Source organism: Actinia tenebrosa, unplaced genomic scaffold (genome assembly GCF_029948245.1).
Source record: "Actinia tenebrosa isolate PJP-AT-01 unplaced genomic scaffold, QUT_ActTen_1.0 PGA_scaffold0__85_contigs__length_37466705, whole genome shotgun sequence".
In the NCBI taxonomy this organism is placed as follows: Eukaryota; Metazoa; Cnidaria; class Anthozoa; order Actiniaria; family Actiniidae; genus Actinia; species Actinia tenebrosa.
The window spans coordinates 290,773-312,551 of NW_028292569.1; the positions used below are offsets into that span (position 1 = coordinate 290,773).

General features: G+C 37.7%; 2 protein-coding genes across 2 annotated transcripts; one reads left to right on the forward strand and one right to left on the reverse strand.

Moving 5' to 3' along the window:
- Positions 1 to 757: 757 nt before the first annotated feature.
- LOC116304359 (integrator complex subunit 13) lies at positions 758 to 14,049 on the reverse strand. Its single transcript, XM_089026100.1, has 21 exons — positions 13,733 to 14,049; positions 13,193 to 13,267; positions 12,586 to 12,773; positions 11,970 to 12,032; positions 11,412 to 11,496; positions 10,664 to 10,789; positions 10,081 to 10,165; positions 9,452 to 9,598; positions 8,828 to 8,871; positions 8,193 to 8,238; positions 7,612 to 7,686; positions 7,109 to 7,212; positions 6,819 to 6,903; positions 6,158 to 6,234; positions 5,819 to 5,890; positions 3,641 to 3,808; positions 3,319 to 3,406; positions 2,933 to 2,990; positions 2,227 to 2,381; positions 1,335 to 1,488; positions 758 to 995 (listed from the first exon to the last, which is right to left on the reverse strand). The coding sequence occupies exons 1-21, from the start codon at positions 13,973 to 13,975 to the stop codon at positions 965 to 967; spliced, it is 2,169 nt and encodes a 722-aa protein (XP_088882226.1). The 5' UTR covers positions 13,976 to 14,049; the 3' UTR covers positions 758 to 964.
- Positions 14,050 to 14,331: 282 nt separating this feature from the next.
- Positions 14,332 to 21,775, forward strand: LOC116304370 (pleckstrin). Its single transcript, XM_031714099.2, has 12 exons — positions 14,332 to 14,685; positions 15,591 to 15,668; positions 15,984 to 16,061; positions 16,256 to 16,381; positions 16,477 to 16,568; positions 16,860 to 16,957; positions 17,310 to 17,503; positions 17,876 to 17,968; positions 18,356 to 18,406; positions 18,628 to 18,711; positions 19,769 to 19,850; positions 20,200 to 21,775. The coding sequence occupies exons 1-12, from the start codon at positions 14,623 to 14,625 to the stop codon at positions 20,346 to 20,348; spliced, it is 1,188 nt and encodes a 395-aa protein (XP_031569959.1). The 5' UTR covers positions 14,332 to 14,622; the 3' UTR covers positions 20,349 to 21,775.
- The last annotated feature ends 4 nt before the right edge of the window (positions 21,776 to 21,779 follow it).

The window sequence follows — 21,779 nt, forward strand, 5'->3', positions numbered from 1 at the left end:
AACGATGTTAAAAATGCAACGCAAAAAGCTTTTTGTGTGTGTGTGTCTATTTGACTATTACACAAAACACATGTTCGCCTCCAGTCATGCCTCCAGCCATGTCCAATACTGATACAGATCGTCAGTGATGCGTGCGATTCGTGAAAATCATAGCCTGCGTCACATCCGGAATTTTCTTCGTAAATATGAAGAAAATTCCGGATGTGACGCAGGCTAGAAAGTCATTGATATTCATAAAACATACATATCATTAGGTGTGTGCACTTAACCTTTCACGGTAACCCTAGTGCTTGTGTCACCGTTTGTGTAAAATGGTTATGGTCACCCTGTGGTAGTTCCAATGATCCCATAGCAAAAAGTCAAAACATGTCAAAATAAGTCCTCAAAGTACTCTAACTCATAATTTTTACCGCCTGAAACCAGAAATCAAAATATACATACAACCTCCAAAATCCTTCAAGCTTTCAAATGTAAGTTGACCTCCTCCCTCCCCCGCCACCAGTCAAAACACAGATATTACTGCAAGTGACATCTATTGATAGAAACCAATAGGAAACGAGAGATTCCAAGAATGTCTCCCCCCCCCCCCCCCCACCTTTATGCAGGATGGTTGTTTCTAGTTGGACAAAAAATTCCTTGTGTTTGATTGGCCCAGTTCCCTTCTTCAAGCTCCTCTCCCTCCAAACCCTACTTTCCTCCCTCCCCTTGATACTCATCTCTGATTGGACAAGGGAAAAAAAAGCTTTCTGGAACGTGATTGGTAGATAAAGGTTCATTATTCTATGGTCTAGTGTAGACTATCTGTACAATTATTTCTTGGTCCTGTTCTACCTGGATAATTAGCTGTTTTGCAAGGTTCTTTCCAAGCATGCATGTGTGAGCCCATGCTCATTAAGGTACCCCAAGAAAAGACGAAGGAAAGTTCGGGATGAGATGAGAGTTGAAATAAAGAAGAATAGATCTACTATTCCTTTACTGGGGGCGTTCCACGACCACTATAAACAAACACAACAAATGAATAAGATAAAAACTGAATGGACGAATGAATGGGAGAGTAAGTGAGTGATGGCGGGCGAGCGGGTGAATTGATAGATAGGTAGGTGGATGGGAGATGGAAGATGGAAGATGGAAGATAGGGAGAAAATGGGAATAGAAGGGCAAGGAAGGGTTAAGATTGAAGTAAAAAAGATCAATCAGTGAATGGATGGATGGGATGGATGGATGGGTGGATGGATGGATAGATGTGTGGATGGATGGATGGATGGATGAATGAATGGATCGATGGATGGATGGACGGATAGATGGGATCAAGACAACATTAGAGCGGCACTCGCCTTCCGTTTCCATCCATATTTAACTGCGGATACAGTTCTGCCTGGTTGCCATCAGTGTGCAAGCGCCCAGCAAACTCCTCATGTCTCTTGGCTGCTATCGAGTTCATTCTGCTCGTCCAGAGTGACAACAACGAAGGACCAGAAGAGGTTAGCCCTGTGATAAACAATAGACCCTTTTATCTTCGAAGTAACATTTCCAATTTCAAACCACGTGTCATTCTCTAGGTTATAATGTATACAACGAGAATGACACGAGGTCTTAAAAGGTAAACCAGTACACCCAAGAAAAAGATATTTCTTTAACAGAAAACTCAGTGACCATTAGAGAAAAAAGGTTTTAAAAAAAAAGCTAATGGAAAACATTATAGGGTACGGCACGGACACAGCACATCCACTGAACCAATAAAAGCACAAGATAGTTCCAAATAAAATGAGAATACTGGGATGTGGCGCCGTCACGGGCACGTCCAAAACTTTCATATAGATTGATTTAGTGTCCTTGGATTTCGCTTCATGATTTGCAAACCTTCCCACCAAAGATAAGTATTCTTTTATTTATCTACCACTTAGGAATTTTTTCGATTCTTTTGCACTACTGAATTCTGAAGAATTTTGTGTTTGTAAGCTTTCGTTTCACGATTGACGTCAACGAGATGCCGTGAGACGGCGTTATACACGGCTGTCACGGTACGGAATATTGAAGACATCATTTGCAGTGAACCAATCACAGTGCGCGATATCACTGCTTATCCAACCAAAATGCTCTAGGAAAGCGCACAATACGACCGTGCCGTGAGTTTTTTAACTGGCATGCACGACATTGTTTTAAGTTTTCCCCAGCCGTGAGAAATCAGTTGCAGTATTCTGGATATTTCCAAGTACATTATCTAACCTGGTTTTTGTGGTATATCTAGTCTATCGTCCGGTTTGAATTTCTTTTGCGAACGTTCGATGTCTGGTGTATTTCTTGGTCGTTTTGAAAAGTGATCGTTGTTAGCGTCTCCCCGGTTGAAGTCGGTTTTCTCGCGCTCTGACATACCATGGTACCTAAACATCCACATCATGATGAACATAAAAAGTTACGACGAGACAGACAAAAACAGCGTTATGACGATGAAGACAAAAACAAGGACGACAGCAAAAACATGCAGCAACTTGCAACAGCAGCAGCAACGACGTGACAACTATGACAATGACGAAAACAAAACTTCAGTGACGACAAAAGCAAGGTCGACAGCAGCGGCACCAACAATAACAACAATAGCAACAGTAGCAGCAACAACAACAGCAAATGCAACAGCAGCAACAACAACGACAACAGCAACAACAACAGCAACAACGACAACAGCAACAACAACAACGACAACAACAGCAACAGCAACGACAACAACAGCAACAACGACAACAACAGCAGCAACAACAGCAACAACGACAACAGCAACAACGACAACAACAGCAACAGCAGAAACGAAATGCAACAGCACTAACATGACAACCACGACAGTCAGGAAAACCAACTTCAAAAATATTCAAAAAAGAAGTCAATAGTAATAAAAATATATTGGGTAGAATAAACAACTCATGTGGACTACACCAACCTGTCTATTTCCCTCCATGCCAACTCATTCGACGAAAACCCAGAGCCAATATTCATTCCTGGAGGAAGAAAAATACAGTTTTTTGTAAAGTTATGTAATTATCTTTAAAGAATATATCAACAGTGTTTTATTATTTCTGGACTCGGTATTACATGCGCCAGTTTCCTCCCTCCACAAAATCCAACTAGGTTAATTCGATTTTTTTCAAAATTTCAATTTGATCTGGATTCAATCTGTGTATTAGTCATACCCTGACTTAGATCAGCCCAGAGCCGGGTTGTTTCATAGTTCGATCTGTGAGTTTGCCGTGCCCTGTCTTATATCAGCCCAGAGGTTGTTCCGAGGTTCGATAAAATTTTAAGGACTTATAACTGGCAGATTCATACCTTCTATCTCGTCTGTGGGCGTGGTTCGCATTGGGCTGCTGTGACTGCTATGGTCTGGGCTCTGGGGAACTCTTAAACAGTCATAAATCTAGAGAGAGAAACAAACAAAAATATATAATAAAACATTTATATTAAAATTTGTACAGGTTTTCCCTTGTTTTCATAGCGTAGCAGGGTACGTAGCACAGTAATGGACCAACTATCTGAACAAAAGGTTTTGTCACTTTGCTTCATTGAATTGTCAAAAAGATTTCTGTTTGTCAATTTAAATAATGATCAACCAAAACAAATCATACACCCACATGTAGGTGCTTCACCTCACCTTTTCATGCATCTTAGATGTCTTGGAAGCAGCATCCAGAAAAGTTTCGAGTTCTGCCCACAGTTGGCGATACTGTTCCTCTCGCTTAGGGCCTTTACCTCGCACCCCTGTTATCGTTATGGGAAGAACATCATTGCGACTTTCCATCGATTGGAGACGATAAATGACCTAGAAATGGTATTGTACTAGATTTATCATCAAGTATCATCTTCATCATCATATATGACCATCATCTATCATCACCATGATCATGTATCATCATCATGCATCATCATCATGTATCATCATGTATCATCATCATGTATCATCATCATCATGTATCATCATCATGTATCATCATCATCATGTATCATCATCATGTATCATCATCATGTATCATCACCATGTATCATCATCATGTATCATCATCATGTATCATCATCATGTATCATCATCATGTAACATCATCATGTATCATCATCATGTATCATCATCATGTGTCATCATCATGTATCATCATCATGTAACATCATCATGTATCATCATCATGTATCATCATCATGTATCATCATCATGTATCATCATCATGTATCATCATCATCATGTATCATCATCATCATGTAGCATCATCATCATGCATCATCATCATGTATCATCATGTATCATCATCATGTATCATCATCATCATGTATCATCATCATGTATCATCATCATCATGTATCATCATCATGTATCATCATCATGTATCATCACCATGTATCATCATCATGTATCATCATCATGTATCATCATCATGTATCATCATCATGTATCATCATCATGTATCATCATCATGTATCATCATCATGTATCATCATCGTGTATCATCATCGTGTATCATCATCATGTAACATCATCATGCATCATCATCATGTATCATCATCATGTGTCATCATCATGTATCATCATCATGTATCATCATCATGTATCATCATCATGTATCACCATCATGTATCACCATCATGTATCATCATCATGCATCATCATCATGTATCACCATCATGTATCATCATCATGCATCATCATCATGCATCATCATCATGTATCATCATCATGTATCATCATCATGTATCATCATCATGTATCATCATCATGTATCATCATCATGTATAATCATCATGCATCATCATCATGTATCATCATGTATCATCATCATGTATCATCATGTATCATCATGTGTCATCATCATGTGTCATCATCATGTATCATCATCATGTATCATCATCATGTATCATCATCATGTATCATCATCATGTATCATCATCATGTATCATCATCATGTGTCATCATCATGTGTCATCATCATGTATCATCATCATGTATCATCATCATGTGTCATCATCATGTATCATCATCATGTATCATCATGTATCATCATCATGTATCATCACCATGTATCATCATCATGTATCATCATCATGTGTCATCATCATGTGTCATCATCATGTATCATCATCATGTATCATCATCATGTATCATCCTCATCATGTATCATCATCATGTATCATCATCATGTATCATCATCATGTATCATCATCATATATCATCATCATGTATCATCATCATGTATCATCATCATGTATCATCATCATGCATCATCATTATGTATCATCATCATCATGTATCATCATGTATCACCATCATGTATCATCATCATGTATCATCATCATGCTTTGTCACCACCATGTAATATCATGATGTATCATTTATCATCACAACCATGTATCATCATTAATCATTATCACCATATATTTTCAATTACCACTCCCCATACAGGGCTCTTGTGTAGGGTTCCCTCCACACACACTACCACTACATACAACACTCAACTCACATGTTGATTTTTACGGAGGAAGGAAATCAGAGAACCTGGAGAAAAAACCCTTGTGGCATATGAGAGAACAACACATCAAACAAACTCAACTCACATATGTTACTTAATATCCTGTCTGAATGTGACATTTAATATCATGTCTGAACATGAAAGAATCAAAGATACAATCGCATATGATCCAGCTTGAGCCAGGGCTTGAACCCGGACAACAGCGGTGAGAGGCGAGCAGTAAACCACTACACCACCCATACTATCATGAATCATCATCGTCATACATGATCATCAATCATTATCATACTCATTAGCAACACACTTTATGTACTCACACTTTTACAGTCCAGCACTTCTTTATCTGTGAGAGTTTCTTTCATAATAAGAGAAACCAGTGGCTCAAGATGCTGAGAAAAAGAGCAAAAACATATAGACCTTGCCTGCGACAGTCAAACTACCAAGTAAGAATACAGTCAGTTGCATGAAAAAGTGAAAGGTGAATTGCTGGAAAAGTTGGAATGTATTGTTTTCATTCTACGATTTGATTGGTTCTCACTGTCTAGGTGGCCCTGGTTATAGTTGTGGCACTGTTAAGATAGTAATAATAATGAATGATGTAATGATGCACACAGTGGTACTTCCAACAGCAAAACATAAGGATGATTAATGATTACCGGCATCATGTTACCAATGATAGTATCGCTAATGACTATGGGCCAATGGCGGGTACATCTTTCAAGACGAGTGTGACCTGAAGTATAACGTGCAATTAAGATTATTAAAGATGTTATGAATAGAGCAGAGTGTCAATGAAACTTGACTATCATATGAATGAAAAATAAAAAAATGTCAGACCAAGACCAACAGAGGTGGGCAATAAGCACTCATACACTAACTCCCCCCCCCCCCTCCCCCCCCAACCCCAACCCCACAGGCAGACACACGCGAATATCATCCATACAATTATATAGAGCCCTTGCAGTACGTTGAAATGCAGCTCAATTTGGAGGACATAACGATAGGTGTCCAATTCTCAGAAGATTGTAATTCTTTTGTTTTGTCCTCCAAATTGAGCTTCTTATCACATGCAAGGGGTCTATAGATGTGTCAATTGTCTTCTCTCTGAGAGAATATCAATGGAACTTTCACATATGGCAGCCATGTTGAATAAAACAGTATATTTTCTCCCATGTAGCCTTCCATTCAAGCCCTTCAGGATGAGGTTACGCAGCGTTAAACGCAGGTTTTATTTCACAACAAGTATTCTGATGACAATGAACATGGCTCTGTGTGATCAAGGTCCAAAAAAAATTCTGGGCAATTAAATTCTCTTACTTTTTTCAAGGACATTCACATTTGCTTGGCCCTTTTTCTTGGGCCATGGTGCGAGTCTGTTGGACTTCATGAATTCTCCAAAATCCTGTAACAAATCACAAGCAATTCCATTTTTTTTACAAAAAAATCAAACACCAATATATCAAACTCGACCTCAGTCTGAGCTGATCTAAGTCAGGGAAATTAGCATTTTGGATTTTGTACAAGGAGGGAAGCCAGAGAAGCTGGAGGTTTCCAGTTTACCTACTAAGACTTCTAAAATTTACTGCCACTACTAGTCCTATACTTACATTAATTCTGTAGTCTGTTACTCGTCCTCCGACACCTTCACTGATGGACGGAGGATCTTCATTGGGGGTACGGGAGGTTGATACACTATGAATATAGATATCACCTAAAAAATAATATTATTATTATATAACACCAAAATATTCAATAACACCCAGTTGGCTCAGTTGTTTGATGGATGGATGGATGGATGGTTGGGTGGGTGGATGGATGGATGGATGGATGGATGGATGGTTGGGTGGGTGGGTGGGTGGATGGATGGATGGATGGATGGATGGATGGATGGATGGATGGATGGATGGTTGGGTGGATGGATGGATGGATGGTTGGGTGGATGGATGGATGGATGGGTGGATGGATGGATGGATGGATGGATGGATGGATGGATGGATGGATGGATGGATGGATGGATGGATGGATGGATGGATGGATGGATGGATGGATGGATGGATAGGTGGGTGGGTGGAGAAGCCAAGAGAGAGTTGATAATATTGGTTAACCTTACCACCATGGCTCATGAGGATGTGAGAGACCACTTTACTGCCTAACTTTCTAGGTTGCTCTAACATAACAGAACGGCCTGAAATCAAGCAATAATACAAGATTAAGAGACATAATGTTGATCTTTCTTTCTCTTTTTGGTGGCGTAGAGTGGTGTAGCAGTACAATGTTAATCTTTCCCCATAATTGTGGGTCCTATGGGTTAGGTTGAAAATTCCTGTAGATGCTGCATGTTATAGTGCTTCTCAATCAAATGCATGAAATTCTACAATTTGCCATTATGACGAAGTAGGTTTTGGTGGACGTTAATCAATGCATCCCCATGACATTCCATAGGCACGTGCCCTTAAAAGCTTTATGTTTTCCGACAAATATGCTGGAAAACACTTTGATTGGCATCCACCAAAACTCTATTATGTCTCGATTTTTCGTGTCATAGAGTTTGAACTTGTAACCTTAGAATATTAAAAGTAGCGTAAATGAGTGTAGAGTGTGTCAAATTATACTTGAAAAAAAAACACATATCACGACATTAAATACAAAAAAAAGATTTTGTTCATTGAAATTTCTTCTCTACTGTCTTACCTTGCAGAAGGAATGATATCAAGCAAGAGGCTGGTCTACTGTTTACCTAAAACATATTGGCATACAAGATTGGTTAGTAGAGGTGGAGTAGAGTTGCTTGGTTGTTCTCTCCTGTGCTTTAAGGGGTTTTCTCTACTTAGGTTCTCTGGTTTTCAAAGCACAGGGAAGAGCCAACAAGCAACTCTGCTTATATTTAATGGCTGGAATAGGGATTGTACCGACAACAACAGTGGTTAGAGGCCGCACTAGTAGGACAAGAAACCTGTGTGTCAAGGGTTAAAAACCAACACTTGACTGTAAGAATGCTATATATTTTCCATTTAAGGGCTTGTTGACAATTTTGATGCACCCCACCCCCTGGATTCGTACCCTTCGAAAAATTCTCCATCTGTAATAGAGCCTTTGCACCATCACGTGACAGCAGCCATGTTCCATGGCAGGAACAATACAATCGTTTATATGAGAAAGAATTCAATTCCCAAGAGCAAAGGGATTTTATTGTTCTGCCATCTAACCACAGGCAGCCCAAGCTGTATTATTGGTGCTGGCGCATAATTAGTCACATATTGGTTTCCAACATTGATTATAAATTACAGTATGAGGTGTTCTGAGTGTAATGTTGCTGATTGACTTACTTCTACTGGTGTTATTCTATATGATCCTAAACATGGGAAAAGTTCTAAGAAAGAAAAAAATATGGGTGTTGATATGATACCTTGATCTTTACCAGCCAGCAGCAAATGCTAATTGTAACATGTACCATGAACCTCCGAAAATAACCCCCAATAAATTACATAAAGGATATTACAATTGATATATGATGATAGGTAAGAATAAGATAAAATTGGGCACAAGTAAGTAATATTACATTTTGCAATGAAAATTTAAAAGAACATATAACTACATATAAATATTAAAAACTAAATACATCATATTTAAAAATTAACCTATTCACAAAACTATTTTTAAAATGCTCTGTACGTACTCTAAGGAACTGGCCACTTTAATTTCTAAGAAATTATACTTCATGCTTTTCTTCTATTGTTCTAAGATCAAAAAGCCTGGTTGGGCAAATAAAAGCCCAGGGCTTATTTTCAGAATATGGTATGTGAGGTCATCAAGGATCAAACTATGGATCTCTTGCTTAGCAGGCAGCACACTAACAAACCAAACCCCACTTGCTCCTTAAAACAATTGTGTGAGGTCATCAAGGATCAAATTATGGACTCATTTCCTCCACTCTTACGATGAAAGCTTACCATTCGTAGTACTGTTTTTAGGAGTACACCACTTCAAAATTACTGTTTCTTTTGCTGGTGCATCTTTCTTTCCACTTGTAGAGCTTGAAGAACTGGCATTAGAAGATACCACGGCTGCGCTGACAGTGTTATTGCTACAAAACTGAGCTGTAGAAGAAAAGGATGGATCAATAGACCTTATTCACTGAAGCACAATGTTTACCTATTTCAGACCATGTGTCCCTAAAGAATAGGATTCTTTGTTTGAGTTGTATCTAAATTCATGTGTCTTCTCATGTTCAACTGTTAAACCAAGAAATGATACTCTAGGGAATGACACAAGGTCTGAAATTATAAAAGATCGCACCAAGACAATAAGGTCTATGCTGATTTAAAAGGGTCAAAAAACAAGAACACAAGTGAGGAAAGCAGATACTAAAGGTTGAAAATCTTAGCAATGATAAAAATATCCAAACTGACCAAAATGATTGATTGAAGTTGAATTGGATACTTACAAAAAACTGTAAGATGGTGATGCACTTCAGCAGCACAAAGTATTTTCACATCATACTATTAAACTTGTTGACACCCTACCTGATTTAGGGAGTGGTGAGGGAGGGGTGGGGGAGGGGAGGTGTCCATGTACTTACAAAAGACTGTAAGATCATGATGCACTTCAGCGGCATGAAGTATTTCTACATCATAGTTTGCAGAGCTTCCAGAATGTTGTTCCTCCTGTTGTACATCCAAGATCAGAAAACAATGACATTTAGCACTTTATTTGCAAGGTACATGTGATATCGCAGCTGCCGTGTTGATCTCTTAAAGATTTGCTCTTGGTTTCCTTTGCTATGTTGCCCAAGATGGCAACCAGATGAACTGAAGAGAAGGAGGGGGACATGCTAAATTCCATTTCAGTCTTTGAGTTAGTCACCATTCCCTGATTTTGATGAGCCCAGAGTTTTTTCAGGGTTCGATATATGAGTTGGCTGTGCCCTGACTTAGGTCAGCCCAGAGGTTGTTTTGGGATTTGATCTGTGAATTGTCTGTGTCCTGACTTTGATTAGATTTTTTGCATGATAACATCACTGATTTCAAACCTTAATTGCTTTAGCCCTACCACTATTTATAGAGCGCTGCAGTCCCTGGTTTTGTCCAGGCATTTCTTCTGAAGAAAGAGCTGCATGTGCTACCTGTAGCACAGTTATTTATAGAATAGATGCCAGCCCTCACCTTCATTGGAATGCCTGTTACTGTGGTAGACTTGAGATTGAAGTGCTTCTGCACCATTAGACTGGACTTCAACACCAGCTGAGATGATTTGATTGAGTGAATGCTGACTGACATCATTGGTGACACCTTTAAATGAAACATTTCCTGTTTGAGTTAGAATGCAAGCACTTTTTGGTCACCCTATGCAGGATTATGACAAACCCATGAAACCCCAAAAAGGCAGGGTTGAATTAATAGTAGAAGATAGAAGATTATGAACTAGCAGGAGAGTCCTGGCAGGGTTTTCATTAAGTTTTGAAATTATAGGAGAATGGTCATTCAAGCTGGAGAATTTTGCTTCGTTACTGGAGTTACAGTATCTTCAATCACTGATCCTTAAATGAGAACGCTTGAAGAGGTTCAAAAAGATTGAGGGATGAAAGAAAACTGCCTTCTTATCTTGTTGTAGTACATTTCTGACTTAACCTACTAATGAAGTGTAATCTCATCAGGGGAGGATCCAGGATTTTGTTCAGGGATGGGTGCTGCACACAAAGTTAACCCAGGGAGGGGTGCACCCCTTAGAATCAAAGGGAAAAAACAGTATTGGTTATCTTCGAAGTAGGGGCACAAAGTTGAACCAGGGAGGGGTGCGCAGCCCCTGCACCCCTCCCCTGGATCCGCCCCTGCTCATAATCTCAAATGATGGTCTCTGAAAACTTATGACAAAGTAATATTGAAATTCTTGATATCAAGACAAAGTTCATACCTTGGGAACCTTTTCAGTGAACTTGCTACTATCAGAAGCATGGATGACATGGATTAAAATCAGCTCCAGGTTTTGAACAGGAGCGCTGCAAAGGAACAATTTCAAATAGTCATCTGAGCAACTTGAAAGTGAAAACCTTTTGTAGTACAAAGGCATCACTTTCTCCTCAGTTATTTTAAGAGTTGCTACTGTACGGCCTGGCAATTGAAGCCAAATTATCTATCTAGTTCATCTTGCAACACTCCATGCAAAAGACTATGATATTCAAAGTGAGCCAACTGGGTGTCAGTTCTGGTAATGTAAAAATAATGAACATTACTCAGCAATCTACTTTTTCTAGTCTATTATCTGACCACTTTTTTCTCTCTTTAACCACCACATATTCCAACTAAAGGTTGTTTTTGCAAATTCACTCTACACACAACTCACTCGTTGATTTTTATGGAAGAAAATTTTAAGAACCGAGAGAAAAAGAAATTCTGGTGGCTAAGGAGAACAACACATCTAATATACATGTACTCAGAATGAGATTCACGAGTGAACAATGATGTACATTACCTGCCGGTTTGATGTTGTAGTGCATCATTCACACAAGCTACAAGAGTGTTGACATGAGCTTCACTAAAAACAAGACAAGAATAACAAATTGACCCAATTTTTACACCCCATGTTGATCAATTGATTAATAGACCTAATTTGTCTTGATGTAATGTTCACTCATTACAGACCATTGTCAGTGGAGTTCCAGAAATTATCCATACCCCCTCCCTGTGGAGGAATTTGGAATTTCTGAAGGGTGGAGGGTGGGTTGGGTTGGTGGGGGTCTGGTGGGGCGAGGGTCAGAGTAAAAAAGATTACAGAGTTTGTATGGTAGAAAATTGGAATCTCCAGGGGGGGGAGGATATGGATAATTTTATGGATAACTTCTGGAACTACATAGTCCCAAGAGTATCATTTTTTTTGTTAAATAGTTGCACATGAAAAGACACATGAATATGCATACTACGCAAACAAAGAATCTTATTCTCAAGGGAATGAAACATGGTCTGAATTGGGTATACATTACGACAAGACAAATTATCTCTAATATAATGCCAAATGAAAAAAAATACATGTACAATGTCTAGTGAAATTTCTAATACCAAAATTCAGTCATTATATTTACTAAACTTACTTCTTCAAGGATGTCAGACAGATTATTCTAACTTTTCCATCTTCATCAGCACATCTTTCTGTTTGAAACTTGGTCATAGGAGCTGCTTCTCCAGCACACTGTACAGCCATCGTCAAACCATGTAACATGGAACATTCTTCTTCATTATCTGGTTTGGGAGGACCAAGGTTTGCAAATGTCCTAAGAAGCTGAGAATTGTAAAAAAGGTTTGAAATGTTTTCAAAGCTATAACCAGGAATTTTGTAAAATTTGATTGAGATCCTGAAACAGCCTCTGGACTGATAAAATTCAAGGCATGGCCAACTCAAACACTGAATTGAAATTTAGCATGTTAGCAGCTTTGCTGAGAGAGGAGAACCAATAAAAAACCCTCAAATCAAGATAGAGACCTAATGAACTCTATATGAGATGCCGAGACAGGGAATCAAACTGAATACCCTAGAGGTAGGGGATGAGTGCACTACTGCTATGTAGACACCACCCTTCTTATCATATAATAATTTGTTTGATATCGTATCACTTCACTGATATGCTTTTTATTCATGACTTTATCACACAGATATTGATCCTAAATGTGTAATAAAAAAGTGTACTGTATGTTACTTACATGTGGTACATTCTGTTGGTCTGGAGATTTGGCATTGACTTTGTAGGCTTTTTCATCTGATACTATCACCTGAGCCTGAAAAACAGCAAAAAAGAAAAAATGTAAATGAAAGAATGAATGAATGAATGAATAGAAAAATAAAAGGAAGGAATGAGGAAGGAAACGAATTCTACTGTGTGTGCAACAAATGTGGCAACTTGTCTAGAAAGGTTTTTTTCAAATTGCACTATAGGTTACACACTGCAATGCTCCATGCAAGTTTCAAAGAAAATTGCTCCATGTTTGCACTTATACTGAGTAAACGAATCTTGAAGCCCCTTTGTGCATCTTTGGAACCGCCATTTTTTTTAAAATCCTTGATCTGCCACTGAGATCCACATATTACTGAACAAAACACTTAAACCCAAGAAGTTCATTTTCAAGTCAAAATGATCTAATTTGCCCGTCCCTACCACCCCATAAAGTATATATCAAAAGTCTATTCTACCTCCCCCTCCCCTACAGGCTTTTTTCCATTAATCGATATCGCTAAAATCTCACCATGTATTCATTGGGAAACAAGTCATAGATAATCCTACAGTACTCAATAGTGGCTTCAACACAGCACGTCCAAGCGTTCTTGTACACAGGACCAAGAGCAGACTTGGATCCTTTTGCTTGTGCTTTGCTTTTCCCAGTTCCATCCAGGTCAATGTGCTGCTTGGACAGCGATAAGAAACGAGAACTACGGTCAAGAACGAATACTGTAGTCCTTGGACAGCACCCTAGCTTATTCTCGAACATTTTGCTTCGTTACTTTAAGAGAATTTAATAAAAACGTTTCGCGCTTGGAATGAAAATCGTTGCCGCCATTTTGAAAATCAACTTGTGGACACAGGAAGCCCAAGTTATTTGTTTGTAATGCATTTTCAAGTATAGAATATTTTCAAATTCTTTACTAGTAATAATAATATTAATTAATTTTTATGATGTTTTTTTTCTTTACTTTTGTAAAAAAGTGATTTAGGTCATTAGGTCTTATGAGGTTTAAAAAAATGATAATTAGGGAAAGAAAGAATTGGGCTGTCTGTGGATAGCAACACAGTTTTCCCATCAAGCTTTGATGGCTTGGAGTTCTAAAAATAGAATTTGAAAAAGAATTCAAAAATAATAGGAGTTTCCCTCCATTTGCTCGTGATTTACTCATTTCCTCTCCTCAAAGCCCTATAGATATCCACTAACCTGCTCTTAAATGGGATACCAGGATCTTTAAGTTCCAATATCATCTGTCAATAATTGTCAATATTGACTCGTCTTTTAGCTTCTTACAACTTCAGTAGTGTAAATGTAAGTGCCCTTTACGACTGAAGTCTTACTACAAACTGAAGCTCTTGATCGCTGGATCATAGAGGAAATCGTTTCAATAAGATTCAGTTTTCAAAGAGTCATGGATGCTTTGTAAAATGGCGTCTTTGTCGAGGGTAAAACGGAAAGAAGGATACCTCGTAAAAAAGGTGAGTTCATGTTTTATTTTCATATCGTAAGGTTATGAAATCGTACATTTAGACACTAAAAGAAAGCGTGTGACTAGAAAATATAAATGCTAAATAGTGCTCAATTATGCCAATTCTATAGAACATTTTCTATTGTTTAAATTAGTGCTATTTAGTAATAAATATTGCAGGCTTTTAGTGTTTGTACTCCAATAATTATGTCAGCAATCTATCAAGATAAAGAATATGAAACCACTTGACTTAGACTGTTCGTAAGTTTGTTTGTATTTCATCTACATTATTTTCAGTTCAGATGGTAATTAGAATGTTTGATCTTAATTTTCCTAATTCCCTTCTTCTAAAATTCTAGGTGTGTTAATATAATATATCTTAGCAGCTTAAATTTCCTTCCATATGAAATTCTTAAAATTTTATTCCTGGTCTACCAATACATTGATTATTCTTATCTTTTAGTTTCTAAGGAAGAGAAAATAAAAACTCTTATCAACATGCTTGTCTAAATATCAAGCATTTAAACATGAAACATGAAAATAAATACAATATTTTAATAAATTTTGATACAAATTCAGTAATTTTCCTATATAGTTGAATCTAAAGATATCCTATTTTATAACAAAAATTATCATTTGCAGGAGAAAATATCAAAAATCATAATGAATCTTTAATGTGACATCCAATTTCATTTTCAAAACCCTTTGATTTCCTGTATAATTATGATACCTACTGCAATATATTAGGCAAATTTGTGTGCTATTACATGATCGCATATTATGATACATAAATGACAACCTACTTGACTGTACACGTCGTCACACGTTAGGTGCCACACTGCATATTATAATTATTTTCTAGGGTCAATATATATATGCATATATATACATAGAAAAATTATTTTACCATTGCAGGGTCACGTTCGACATAACTGGAAAACTAGGTGGTTTGTTCTCTACGATGAACGACTTTGCTACTACAAGAAGAAAGGGGTGCGTTACTATATTAAACAGAACATGTATCATTTGCCAATGATATTTTTTTCAAAATTGAATGGATTTACCTGACCAAAAACAGTTTTATAAAGCTGAAAGGAAGAGTAAGGGCTTCTTAATAAATCAAGATGAATCTTTGTTGAAAATATATAGTTTCAGTCTATCAGGATAGTAAAAAATGACAGTTTTTAAATAAGTTCAAATCAATTGGTAATTAAAGCTATAAGAATGCCTCTTATGCCAATAAATTTCTTTAACTATCATAAATATTGATTTAGATTTAATTACTTTTATGACTTTTATTTGTATTAGGATGTCGATCCTGCAGGATATGTGCTATTGCAGGGGTGTTTCATTGTCAGTCCATGTGCTGAATACACCAAAAAAGAGGTATTAAATATGCCATGCTTTATACCGTCCACGTTCTATTTAGAGGCCACACCCTTGGGGATTCTAGATTCACCAATAAAAAGATATTTTATATGAGGGAGCATATTTATGAGGTGGGGGCTATTGGGATTTGAAGGGGAGCCAGGTTGGGCCAGGTTCTTATAAGTTTCATGACATGCTTGTCTTTTCCATAGAGTGTATTTCGTCTGACCTCAAAGGAAGGCATAGAATACCTTATCCAAGCTGTCAACGATGAAGAACGAAATAGCTGGGCAAATTCTATAGCTGAAGCTATCAGGAAAATAGAAGCCAGAGATAGGGTTAGTTGTAGAAATTATTTGTTTGATTCAATTTTTTTGGTAATTTTTGCAAACACATGGGAAAAACTTATCATAAATCTTCCATGAACCTTAAGAAATTTCAAGTTGAAAAGGAGTCCAATGCATCGTCAAGCACATTATTTGAGAAAGAGCCTGTGCCTTATGCAGGATCTACTTCAGAGCTTCGGTAAGTATGGATGGTCTTTCCTTACTCCATATATCTGTCTATCCATCTGTCCAAACTCGTCCATGTATCTGTCTAAACATCTGTTCACCTGTGTGTGATGTCCATGTTTCTGTGTATCCACCACTATATCTCTGACTGTCTAAGTTGCTGTCAATCCATTAGCCTATATATCTGTCTATTTGTCTGTCATGTATGTCTGCCTGTAGAAAGAGCCAGCTTCAATCACGATGTGATTGAAGTGAAAGTGAATTGTGAAAATGGTATATTTTAAATGTTAACTGTTTTCTTTAGGGATATCATTGATGCCATGCAAGACCCTAACGCTGGTGTACCTCTTGACAATCATTCTTGTAAACCAGAAAATAAAATCTACAAACTCTGCTTTACAGGTAAATATGCTGCCTAAAAAAGTATGGAATGTACCTCACCAATACTGGGCTCGGTTGGACAAGCCTGGATAGTGCTATTGGATGGATAAATCTTATCCATCAGATAAATTTATTGGATAACAGCATCAACTTATCCACTGTAGTCAAAACATCTGCTTGAATACAAGCTGAAGAAACTGAAAACCATTTTAAAACAGTTCACTTTCAGTAGAATTGGAAGACAAAGATATGGTGGTTATGTGCTTTAAAAAAAGAAATTCAACAAGAATTTTTTCCAATGGCCAAGAAGCCATGGTTTTAGCAAAGCAAGAAAGAGAATTTAGGAAAGAAAATTATGGCTGATTTTTTGCAGGTTTGCAGCTGATTGACTGGCTCCTTAAGTGGTGCTTCGTGCCTGACCGGGAACAAGGCGTGGCATTATGTAACATCCTTCTTGAAGAAGCACATCTTCAGCCTGTAGGAATGACAAGCAAGAATTCCTTCAAAAGAAAAAGACAGAATCACAAGTGTGCATTTGTTGATGAATCAGACGCTCTCTATAGATTTGTAAGTAGGGCTGAGATTAGTTTCCATGGTAACAGTATCATCATTGTTACTGACATTGCTATTGCATTTGTGCCGAAGCCATGAAATTTGTATTGAAAGTGGTTAGTTTTCACCTACTAGCAGTATTGCCATAGTTATTGTTGCTGCTAAGACACTTGTGCTAAGACACTTGTACTTTGTATTGGCAGTCCTTGGTTTCCATGGTAACAGTATCACAATGGTTACTTATAGTGCTTGCATGGCATTTGTATTAGAAGTCCTTAGTTCCCATGGTAATGGTATCACCATGGTTACCTGTGTTTACCAACAGACTTAGTGCTACTTTAAATCTTTGTTCTTATTTATCTTTCCTTTTTTAATCATTCTTTCCAGTCTGCACTTCACTTCAGTAACAACCAAGATGTTCTTGACTTGGATTCTTCTGATGAATCAAGTGACTCTGACGAAGAGATGCGAGTAATTCCGGTAAGTGGATTCTCTTTTTTTGTGCATGCTTTGTAATAGAAATTACATTTTTGCACACTTTTACCTTGAAAGAAAAAACTGTGCAAACTCAAAGATGTATGTCATGAATAAACTCATTTTTTCTTTTCAAACCTTCTGTTACTCAACTGCTGAAAGCACCCCAAAATTCATTTGAGTTAGTTGCTTGCTCTAGTATCATCACAAACTCTGGCACAGAGTTTATCTTTTTTTCTTTATTTGTTTTTTAAGTTTGCTGTCTTTATATCTGATTTTGAAGGTGTTTAGAGATGAAACGTGATTTGTGTGGTGTAATTTTTCTATTTCATATATTCCATAGGAAAATAAATAAAATGTAGGTGTGGTTGTTTGTTTTTTTTTTAATCTTAGAGTGATGTCATCAAGGGGACGATTGTTAAACAAGGATTTCTGGAGAAGAAGGTTTGTTAACTATTGATGATAGTTGGATATTAAAATGATTTAAGCTCATAAAGATGTTGCAATTATTTGTCAGGGCTTTTACATCTTTCCTTCCATCCATCCACCAACTTGCTTAACCATCCATTCATCCCTCCACAATGTAAATGTCATTCATCCATCCATCCATCCACACATCCATTTACTGCCAGTATATATTAAAGTTATATCTTCGCTTGTCACAGGGTCACGTGCGACACAACTGGAAAACAAGAAAATTCATATTATGCACAGATCCACCGATACTTTACTACTGCAAGCCATCCAAGGTAGTGGAGATCAATTAATTAAAGTGAATTTTGAGTGGACACATTCTTAAACACTCTTACCAAACTCAAACCAAACAATGTAGAATGCAAAATACATAATGTGTAGTTCAAGAAATTATCCATACCCACCCCACAGAGGAATTTGGAATTTCCGAAGAGTAGGGGGGTCAGAGAAAAAACAAAAATTACAGAGTTTGTATGGAAGAAAATTGGAATTCCCGGAGGGTAAGGGCCCGGGGGGGGGGGGGGGGGGGGTACTCCGCCAGAATTTGGGTAGGGGTATTCCGCTGGGACTCTGAAAGGGGTACCCTGTTTATGACAAAAAAACTCAAATTTGTAGACCCGGTTTATGACAAAAGATATAATTTATTGCACTGAGTTCCTGTTTCAATTATCATGTCATCTCGCGTATCGTTTTTTACGACCATAATAACCAGTTTCGGTCAATACGAAAGTAGAAACCCTGAATATGACAGGAAGCTCAGGAAGAACTTGGAACTTGAGTGAAATTGCATACCCTGTTTATGACAAGAAGTTCGAAAAACCATACCCTGTTCAGCGGATCATCCCCGTATAGTCCATATATGGGAGTACCCCCCTGGGGGTAAGGGGGTGTCTTAAAAATATTCCTCTGTGAGGGGGGTATGGATAATTTTTGGAACTACACAATTCAAATTTGAACCAACCAAGAGTGCTCTTGGTTAGAGTGTTCACAAAGTAATGTAATCAGTCTCAGTGATGTACAACATATCTATGTAAGATCCCCGTTTACATGTGGCACTAGGCTGAAGGAGAAATAGAACAGCCAGCCACGCCCTCAGAACCCCCCAAGGGCGGATCCAGGGGGGGCAAAGGGGGGCTGGAGTCCCCCCTTCAGCAGAAAAAGACGATGCTTTTTTATATTGTTTTCCGTTGTGTTGACGGAAGAAACTCAATTAGCCCCCCTAAACTCAATTAGCCCCCCCCTAAAATTTTGGCTGGATCTGCCCTTGCCCCCTTTATTCCCAAAAACATGCACCATCGTTACTTACTTTTGATCTTTCCTTGAACCAACCAGGGAAATCTTCCTGTGGGTCAACTGAAGTTAGACAAATGTGAAATAAAATCTATATGTAAAGATGAAGAGCTGTGTTCGTCTGGTGAGTCGAAACCAATCGATGCCATGTGAAAGCCATGCCACCGCGCGAAGCCTATTTGATATAGGCGCTATTTGACTTCACTTCCGCGATCATTTGTGGTTTTAAACGGTTACGTGAGTTTCTGCATGGTCACGTGAACGCAACAAATTTTCAGTTTCAAAATTGTAGGAGCAAAGCAATGCATTTACTCGTAAAGAAATTAAGTTCCTGAAAAGAAGGAAATTACGTTATCATTTCAATCAAGCGGCTGCCCTTCATATGATCACGTGACATCATAAGTAACCTGTATATAACCCCTCCCCTATATACATACTAGCACGCACCACACTTACCCTACCTCTTAATTCAGATTCCTTCAAGAAATCCCAAAAGTATCCCATACTACTACGCACGCGCAAAGGAGTCAAGTATGTTATCAGAGCTGCATCGGAGATGGATCAGCTAGACTGGATAGAAAGCCTTCAGAGTGTTTGTGAAGACCCGCAAGATCAGACATAATCAGAGCTTGGGCTACCTGTGCTGCGAGAGTTCTCCACCGCGAGCTGAAAATAAGTTTATTCGTTTCTGTTCCTTTTTATCTCAGTCAGAAACGGAAGATCTTTGGCCAAATATAGTTGCTAACGTTGTCTTTTTGTATATCATATTACAATAAGAACTAGCTAAAACGAAAACTTGATTTTCGGTTTTTCCGACTGGCCCTTTCCTTTTCATTGTTTTTCTTTCTTCCTTCTGAGACGAAAAAGGAACGCAATCTCTGGAAAAAGAACGAGTATAATTTATAGAAATGTGCAAAGATTTATTTCATTGTCCCGTCATGTTTACCCCACGGCCCGGTTGTACGAAAGGTGGATAGCGCTATCCAACGGATAAATTCTTATCCGTTATTTAGTGAATAAGATGTATCCATTGGATAGCGTTATCCACCCTGATAATCGAAGTCAGTGGATCTCCACCATAGTTAATTGTTTCAAAATATGAAGAAAAAAAAAAATCTTATGGAGTTTGAAATTTTATTCTAGAGATGCTACTAAAACGCATGACCATCACGTCGGATGATTTAACAAACGAATTGATAATCATTGTGTTAAATTTATCCAATGTGGCGGATATAACTTCACGTGCAAGCAAATTCTTAGTCCTATTTCAAAAAGGTTGGAGAAGGTTTTGTCGCTTGCTGCTTACCAAGCTTGAAATGCATTATCTTCATACAGTCAATGTCATTAACGTTGTCCACCAAAAAAAGACATTTACACATTTACACATTTAGACTAAAAGAAATATCACGTGTTTCCTTGAAGGTTCTAGCATAAAACAAATGCTGAAATACCATTCTCCATCTTAAATTCTCACTAAATGGTCAGGGCATTCTGGATTTTCGATTCACGAGTTGAATTTTACATTTAAAGTTCAGGCTGACGCACACGAGGCAAAGAATACACAATAAAACACGTGATATATCTTTTAGTCTAAAAGTGTAAATGTCTTTTTTCGGTGGACAACGTTAATGACATTGACTGTATGTAAATAACGTCAGCACAAGATGATATGCCAGACAAACGTGCAGAAAAAGTTTGGTAAAACTCCATATCCTTGTGGCCTTTCGCCGATTGAATTTACATCACCCATAGTGCATTTCGGGCTTGGATGTAACGTTCAACAAAACCTTTACAAACCTTTTTGAAATAGCTACTATATACAAGAGTAATTCAATATTCTGATCATTTTTTTATATTGTCTCAAAATATAATATAAGAATTTTTAATATTTATCATTTTAAACTTATGGTCATAAATTTTTTTTTTTTTTTTTCTTGTTGTATATTTACTTAAGAACTCGTGAGACTACCTTGCATAAATGAAGCGGATTACCTTATATTATAATATATATTAAATGAAATGATTGCTAAATAAATAGATGAATGTTGATCTA

Coding starts and splice junctions, on each gene's coding strand:
- LOC116304359 (XM_089026100.1), bottom strand. CDS start 13,975: ATGTTCGAGAATAAGCTAGGGTGCTGTCCAAGGACTACAGTATTCGTT. Junction 8,872..9,451: donor TAAAAACAGTACTACGAATG/GTAAGCTTTCAT, acceptor TTTCTTTCTTAG/AACTTTTCCCATGTTTAGGA. Junction 2,991..3,318: donor GCCCACAGACGAGATAGAAG/GTATGAATCTGC, acceptor TTCTTCCTCCAG/GAATGAATATTGGCTCTGGG.
- LOC116304370 (XM_031714099.2), top strand. CDS start 14,623: ATGCTTTGTAAAATGGCGTCTTTGTCGAGGGTAAAACGGAAAGAAGGA. Junction 16,958..17,309: donor CTACAAACTCTGCTTTACAG/GTAAATATGCTG, acceptor GATTTTTTGCAG/GTTTGCAGCTGATTGACTGG. Junction 19,851..20,199: donor TGAAGAGCTGTGTTCGTCTG/GTGAGTCGAAAC, acceptor CTCTTAATTCAG/ATTCCTTCAAGAAATCCCAA.